Genomic DNA, 8,297 nt, shown 5'->3' with positions numbered 1-8,297 from the left:
CGGTTCAAAGCCAGCCTGGGCAGGAAAGACCGTGAGACTCCTATCTCCAATTAACCACCAGAAAACCGGAAGTGGCGCTGTAGCTCAAGTGGTAGAGCTCTCCCCTTGAGCTGAAGAGCGGAGGGACAGCGCCCAGGCCCAGAGTTCAAGCCCCAGGACTGACAAAAAAAAAGTTTCCAGTCTACTTTATTGTATATAAAAAAAAACCAAAACAGAATGGGCTGGGAAGGTGACTTAGTGGTAGAGTGCTTGCCTTGCATTCATGAGGCCTTGGGTCGACTCCTTAGCACCATATAAGCAAAAAAATCCAGAAGTAGCACTGTTGTTCAAGTGGTAGATCACTCGCCTTGGTCTGAAGAGCTGAGGGACAGTGCCCAGGCCCAGAGTTCAGGCCCCGGGACTGACCAAAAAAAATAATAAAAATAAATAAATGAAAAAAACCAGAATTGTGGATAGTAGCTTTTCCTGTGTAATAAGTGAACCAAGAAGTACTTAAATTATTTAAGTTTTACAGTCTACATTTTTGGGTATTCTCAGTTGTTATTTTGATTAATCTGTTTAAATAACATATAAGACTTCAATCTTCTGGTTCCTTGGTTGAGGATTGCTGGTTGGGATTCTGTTACTCCTATGACCAGTATTTCATGTCGTGTCTTTATTACATCTTATATATCTAATAGGATGGTCAAGGCTCTTCATATGAATGTTTAGGATAGTGAACTACTTGTCAAACTGGTGTCTATATCGTTTTTACTGATATCCCTTTGGCCAAAGCAGATTAAATGGCAAATTACAATTTCACAAGGGTGCACTGAGTATTTGGGTACAGGGAAATATGCCATTTGATAAAAATTAGTGAAACATTATAAGAAATAGGTCTGTATACATTTTTTGGGTAAAAAATACTGAATTATAACATACACGCTGTCCATGGTGCTTAAATTTGTAAATGAATGAGGTAGAGTACAAATGCTCAATGGAGTCCTAGGATAGCTTTTCATTAATTAAAAAAATATTTTATATGTCTCTAAGTGTATTTCACTAATAACTAGTTTTAATGAAGATGTGATGTGTTCTTTTGGTTTCAATTATTCAATTATTTTTGTGGGAACATTAGTTTTTACCAGTTCTATATGTATATTAACTAAGAAATGAAATGAGTTTATACTATCTCGTATACTAATGGACTGTGGATTCGTCTTTAGTAAAGAGTTTAATGCTCTACTTGACACAGTCAAGATTCTTTCCCAAGAAGGCTTTCTGCTTTTCCAGCTGATGTATAATATTTTGGGGAGGAAAATCTGGGGCACAGTCACACACATTCTTTCCTGACCACTTCATTTGCCTTCTTTCCTCCATGCTTCCAGAATCTTCTATGCATTGTCAGCAGCAAGAAAGAATGAAAGGATCTGTGGTGAGTTGCTTTTCATTTCTCACTTTGTTTTACATTCCATTTTATGAACATAAGAGTGTCCAAGATGGAAAAACAGACTCAGCTTCAGGAAAATGTTTCTAAATCAGTTAAAAATGGCTTATAGATTTTGCAGATTATGAAATCTTCAGTTTGTTTAGTTTTTCTGATGTGAGAAATAGGAGTCACATTAGTTATGAGATTGAAAGTAGGTGACTTCTCATGGAAGGTGAAGTTTCACTAGCAACTTGTCAGAGATCCCATCCTCATGAGTAACGTTAAGCTCTTAATAAAGTTTTACTACAGTTGCTGAAACAGTGTGGTCCCACACAACGTTTAATATTCTGTGGGACTGAGTAGCTATATGTACATAAATTACTCTCCATACATAGTTCTCGGACTGTTTCATGGTCTTTATCTTACTTGATACTTAGGCTATATTTGATGATATAGTCTATGGCCTTCTAGAAATCCCTCTGTTTTATTCTAAAGTGTCTTCACAAGACTCTTTCTAAAATTTTCTCTATTCATTCTGTTTCTTGCTTACTAGGTTTCTTTATTTCATTCTTTCTCTGTATTTGTTTTTCTCTGTCTCTTTCTCAGTTCTTCTACCTCCATATATTTCTCATTTTTTTCTTCAAATGCTTTATCTGGGAACTAGTTTTCTTACTGATCAATTTACCTTTGCTGATGTGGGCTCTTATAATTAACATTTCTCTTACCTATTATAGAGGGAAATTGTTTCTACCTGAGGTGGTTCTACAGGATTCTGGAGCCAAAGAAAATCATACAAACACAGACATAAACTGAGAGAGAGAGGGTGACACGGGGCACAGGCAAGCATATTTGCTTGAATTTACAAAGGGAAAGTTACCGTGGATACTTGTAAAAAATAGACCATTGAACCGGGCACGAGTGGCTCACACTTGTAATTATAGCTACTCAGAAAGCAGAGTCATAGATTGTGGTTCAAAGAATGGTTAATGTAGTTACGCAGGATGGTAGATTTAAGAAATTGTAATTCTATGGCCTTTTAAACATGGTTTTGGAGACTTTGGGTTTTAACATACAGCTTTTATTATCTAGATGTCAGCTCTGTATATTATTATGAATAGTTTGTATTGGTGGTCATACAATTTGGGCTGATGTTTGCTTCATTTCATATTAGTATTTGTGTTTTCCATTATTGATTTTTACTTTTGATATCTTTGTATTCATTTCTTTCTTTCTCTATATTTTGTATATGTCTTTTTCAAAGGCTTATTGAGATTTTTTCTTTCTGCTCAAGTTGGACAGTGCCTTATATATTAACTATATATTACAGTGTTAATGCAGTTTAATTTTAATGGCCACTTTGCTATTTGTTATCTGTTTGTCTCATATGATACTCATTTCCTATTTTGTTTCCATGTAACCTGCACACATCCTTCCATATACTGAAAAGCACCTCTAGTATAAACTGTAGGCATTCCTCTCTACTCTGTAAATCACCTATCATACCCATTACAATTTAAATCCTATGTAAATAGCTATTATACTGAATTGTTCATAGGATAATGACGGTTTGTTCAAAGACTGAATGTTTAATACAGGTGCCATACTTTTTCAAATATTTTGGCTCTATGGTTTACTGCATCTGTGCAACTTATAAATATGCAAGGCCCATATATCCCTTTAAAAGGGCTGTTATGTAGTACCTGTAATCTTGTCTGATAGTTACACTGTGTTCGTCATAAAGAAGTAATTAGAGATTTTTTTTTGTACAAAACAAAGGCCATCCTTGGACTGAAGCATAGAGCTTTAGCAGAAGTAAACCATGCACAAAAATTGTATACAGGAACTTCAAGAAAATAAATTTCCTGTCCAGTCTGATTAATTTATATGGTAGACAAAGGATACTAACATGCTCAGTGTAGTTCACTGTATTATTACTAGGTACTCTTAACAGTTTACAATATTCTCACAGTACCAGCATATGACATCATATAATATAGTTACTTTTCAGTGAGATAATTCCATTAATAACCTAACACTATTGACCTTGTAGTTTTGTTTTTGGTGGAATTAATTCTTTGAACTCAGGCCCTCAAATTTGCTCAGGAAGTACAATATCAATTGACCCATTTACCTAGCCCATGTACTTTATTTTTAATACAGTTATGTGTTTGTATATTGAATTTTCATGCTCTATGAATAATGAATATGGTGCTACGTTTTCCTTGCACAAATCATTTTAGAGAAATTACATAAAATGTATGTTCTATACATTCATACATTCCTTTATCCTTACCTAAACATTTACTGTTGGGTTTTGTTGTTGTTGTTGTTTGTTGGTAATGCAGCTTGAACGCTAGGCGTGGGCACTGTCCCTGAGCTCTTCAGCTCAAGGCCAGCGCTCTACCACTTGAGCAACAGTGCCAAATCTTATAAAGGCCAAATGAATAATTAGCTAGTTTCTTTAAGCAAACATTTCTACTTTGATTTTTCTTTCTCGCATTGTATAGATAATACATCAAGCCCCAAATACTCTATTTAAGACAAAAACATGCATGTAGAAGAATGAAATTCCACACTTGATGTTCTCATGACTAAAGGCACACATACACATACATGCACACATATACATACACACCTACACATACACATATTTTTACTTGATGGAAATGTGCCATTACAGAAACTGGTGTCATTTGATGATGTGGCTGTGGACTTCAGCTGGGAGGAGTGGCAGGACTTGGATTTTTCTCAGAGGACCCTGTACAGAGATGTAATGCTGGAGACCTATAGCAACCTGGTGTCCTTGGGTGAGCAAAAATCACATTCATTTTCTAGGTCAAGTGATTTGTTTTCAGTAGATATTTGAATATTTATCAAACTTGCATTGGTATTTGAATAGAAGGTTCCAGTCCATGCGAAGTATCGTTTCTTTTTCAGGAAAACTTCAACTTGATTATATAACTCGTGAGGCATTTGTATTCTTTTTTCAAGCTGCCAAGTAAGAAGTGTGACAAAAGTTCTAAACTGTGTTCCACTAACACGAGACAGTCTTCCCACTTGAGACGATTTGTTGTAGGTGGATATACAATGTAGAGTAGAATGTATATGACTATTGGAAGCATGATCTGGAAATCACTAAATGAAAGTGGGTATTTATTATTCAAGTGTGGTACTGGGTGCAGTGGTTCATCCCTTTAATCCTAGCTAATCTGGTGGCTGAAATCCAGGATTTCAGTTTGAAGCCAGTAATGGCAGCAAATACCCCCCCAAGACATATCTCCAATTAACCACTTAAAAACTCGAAGTGGAGCTGGGGTTCAAATTGGTAGAATGCTAGCCTTCAGCAAAAGAGCTGAGTTCAAGCTACATAACTGGCAAAATAAATCCAAAGCTGGGGGCAAGTTAACTGTGGATCCAGTGAGGAATGAGAAACAAGATTTAGTAGCAACCTTGTGAATAGGATGTCTGAACTTTTATAGCAGTGATGACCCAGCATGAGAAACAGTTCTTCACTGGTTCTTATTAGCAGGGCCCTGTGTTCCTAAACCTAACTTGATTGTCAAGCTGGAGGAAGGTGCAGAACCATGGATAGGAGAAGCCTCAGACAAGAATTACACAAGTGAGTTAATATACCTTGCATAGTGATGTTGGATTGAGAGCTTGGTTGGTAAGTTCATCTTGCATTGTACTGAGCAATAATGTTCCTACTTCCCCTGAGTCCTGAGTGTGGTAGAGAACTAGGTGATCCTTTGTCTCAAAAGATTTGTGAATCCAGAATTTATACGGAAACATTGAACTCTGTGTGGCAGTAGAATTAAAGTTAGCAATTCTCTTTCTCCTTGTAGAAATTACTCTGAAACAAAAAACTAAAATGAGAAATTTAGAATACGAGATTTCATTTTCTTTGAAATTCGGAGTGTGCTGGTATGAGGAAATAAGTAGTATGCCAGGGTTGCTGTCCTTTAATAAGGAAAATAGCTTATCAGTGGTGGGCAGATACTGGGATTCAGAAGCAAAGCATTTAGTCTAAAAAGGCTCCTTAAGGGGGCTGGGAAGGTGGCTCAGTGGTAGAGTGCTTGCCTTGCATGCATGAGGTCCTGGGTTCGATTCCTCAGCACCACATAAGCAGAAAAAGCCAGAAGTGGTGCTGTGGCTCAAGTGGAAAAATGCTAGCCTTGATCTGAAGAGCTGAGGGACAGCACCCAGGCCCAAAGTTCAGGCCCCACAACCGACATAAAAATGTACTCACTATCTACAGTATATAACTGTAACCCCTCTGTATATCATCTTCACAATTTAAAAAAAAAAACAAACCATTCCTGCTTAGGTGAAAGGCAAGGGGATGTATAAAATACTCTTAATGGTCTCTGAGTCTAGTAATTATTCATATGCCTCACCTAATAGATGAAAAGCGAAGTAGAAAAATACATTTTTCAAGAAAAGAAAAGGAAACAAAGCAGCATTCCCCTATGGTCAAACAAAACAATATTTGAAAAACACAACCACAAAAATACTAAAGGCAGATGGCAAATACTCAGCTTAAAACTCTAGCAGTATGTAGTTGAGTAAATATTTTTCCTGATATAAAAAGAAGAAAAAACTGAAATACAGAAAAACATTTTCCATTGTAAAATATCATTATTACTTTCTTAATGTATTAGGCAGAAGACTATATTTTTCATAAAGCTATTCCTACTTTGATACAGTTTTTGTCAGTCCTGAGGCTTGAACTCAAGGCCTGGGCAGTGTCCTTGAGCTTCTTTTGCTCAATACTAGCACTCTATTGCTTGAGTCACAATGCCACTTCTGGTTTTTTCTGTTTATGTGGTACTGAGGAATCAAACCCAGGGCTTCTTGAATGCTAGGCAAGCACTCTAACACTAAGACATATTCCCAGCCCCATACTTTGGTATTTTAAGTCTAACAGATAGGATGGGAGAAAATGTCTTTACCTTTACATTAAGGAATTTTTTTGGGGGGTCCGGTCATGGGGCCTGAACTCTGGGCCTGGGCACTGTCCCTCAGCTTTTCAGCTCAAGGCTAGTGCTCTACCACTTGAGCCACAGCGCCACTTCTGACTTTTTTTCTTTTTGCTTGTGTGGTGCTGAGGAATCGAACCCAGGGCCTCATGCATGCAAGGCAAGCACTCTACCACTGAGCCACCTTCCCAGCCCCCTCATTAAGGAATTTTTGGTCTTATGTTTTTGTCTTTTTTTTCTCTGACTCATTTTAGATGTCCAAGAAATGGAGGATGTGATTAAGGACTTCCAGGAAAGTCCACGTGAATGTCTGTGTGAAGTAGCTGTCAAAAATAGTAACACAGTAGAAGAAAGTATGAGAACTTTTGATTTGAGTGATGAGCAGCAAAAGTCTACTCTCCTTGCCCAAGAAATACTTCAGGGACAGAGGAAAACACCTGAATGCAATGGATGTGGAAAAAGTTTCGATTTAAGTAGTATAGTCACTACACATCAGAAAATGTGCACAAGAGAGAATCCTTGTACATATAATGTATGTAAAAAACCTTTCAGTAGGGAAATTGTCCTTGCAAAACCCCATAGCAAATATGCAGAGAAGTCCAATGATTATATCCAGTGTGAAAAATCTATGTCTCAGAAGTCAGATCTGACTTTCCCACCTCAAACACCCACAGAAGATAAACCCTATCAATATGAGGGATGTAGGACAAATTCTACCCAGAAGTCAGCTCTCAACCAGTATCAGAGAAGTCACACAGAAGAGAGAAATTATGAATGCGACAAATGTGGAATGTTTTTCAGACTGAAGTCATACCTCACTTCACATCAGAGAAGACACACAGGAGAGAAACCTTATAAATGTAACAGGTGTGGAATGTCTTTCACCTGGACGTCACAACTTACTATCCATCGGAGAACACACACAGGAGAGAAACCTTATGAATGTAACAGGTGTGGAAAGCCTTTCATCCGGAAGACACAACTTACTGCCCATCAGAGAACACACACAGGAGAGAAACCTTATGAATGTAACAGGTGTGGAAAGCATTTCACCCGGAAGACACACCTTAATGATCATCAGAGAACACACACAGGAGAGAAACCTTATGAATGTAATGTGTGTGGCAAGTCTTTCACCCGGAAGACACACCTTACTGATCATCAGAGAACACACACAGGAGAAAAACCTTATGAATGTAACATGTGTGGAAAGTCTTTCATCAAGAAGGCAAACCTTACTGTCCATCGGAGAACACACACAGGAGAGAAGCCTTATGAATGTGTCAAGTGTGGAAAGTGTTTCATGCGGAGGGCAGATCTTAATGTCCATCAGCAAAAACACACTGGGGAAAAACTTTATGAATGTAACAGGTGTGGAAAGTCTTTCACCCGGAAGACAGAGCTTAACATCCATCAGAGAATACACACAGGAGAGAAACCTTATGAATGTAACAGGTGTGGAAAGCCCTTTACCCAGAATTCACACCTCATCAAGCATAAGAGAATTCACACTAGTGAGAAATCTTAGGAATGTAAGGAGCCAATGATTGTGTCAAAGGTCTGATAAATTGACAGGTGTTACAGAGAGTCTACGTGGTTTCAAGTGACTGGGTGAGTTTGTGCTCACTTATACAAAGTACTGCATTCAATGAATGAACCGTAATCTTACTGCTTACTCCAAAGCGACATAAATATATATCGCTATCTATTGATCTATTTGCCTGTATTTGAAAGAGTATATCAAATAAATTACCAATTAGTGAGATTGATATTTCAAATCAAGAAAAAATTTTTTTTGGTCGGTCTTGGGGCTTGAACTCTGGGCTTCGGCACTGTCCTTGGGCTCTTCAGCTCAAGGTGAGCGCTCTACCGCTTGAGCCACAGTGCCACTTCTGGGTTCCTAGTGGTTT

General features: G+C 37.8%; 1 protein-coding gene across 1 annotated transcript; it reads left to right on the top strand.

Moving 5' to 3' along the window:
* Positions 1 to 2,967: 2,967 nt before the first annotated feature.
* LOC106001673 (zinc finger protein 717-like) lies at positions 2,968 to 7,915 on the top strand. The gene is made up of 5 exons (XM_013036699.1): positions 2,968 to 2,973; positions 4,089 to 4,215; positions 4,938 to 5,027; positions 6,642 to 7,422; positions 7,699 to 7,915. The coding sequence occupies exons 1-5, from the start codon at positions 2,968 to 2,970 to the stop codon at positions 7,913 to 7,915; spliced, it is 1,221 nt and encodes a 406-aa protein (XP_012892153.1).
* The last annotated feature ends 382 nt before the right edge of the window (positions 7,916 to 8,297 follow it).

This window comes from Dipodomys ordii, unplaced genomic scaffold (assembly GCF_000151885.1).
Source record: "Dipodomys ordii isolate 6190 unplaced genomic scaffold, Dord_2.0 Scaffold357, whole genome shotgun sequence".
NCBI lineage: Eukaryota > Metazoa > Chordata > Mammalia > Rodentia > Heteromyidae > Dipodomys > Dipodomys ordii.
This window is presented reverse-complemented; position numbering and strand designations above follow the sequence as displayed.

Coding starts and splice junctions, on each gene's coding strand:
- LOC106001673 (XM_013036699.1), top strand. Junction 5,028..6,641: donor CTCAGACAAGAATTACACAA/GTGAGTTAATAT, acceptor GACTCATTTTAG/ATGTCCAAGAAATGGAGGAT. Junction 7,423..7,698: donor AAACCTTATGAATGTAACAG/GTGTGGAAAGCA, acceptor TTTCATGCGGAG/GGCAGATCTTAATGTCCATC.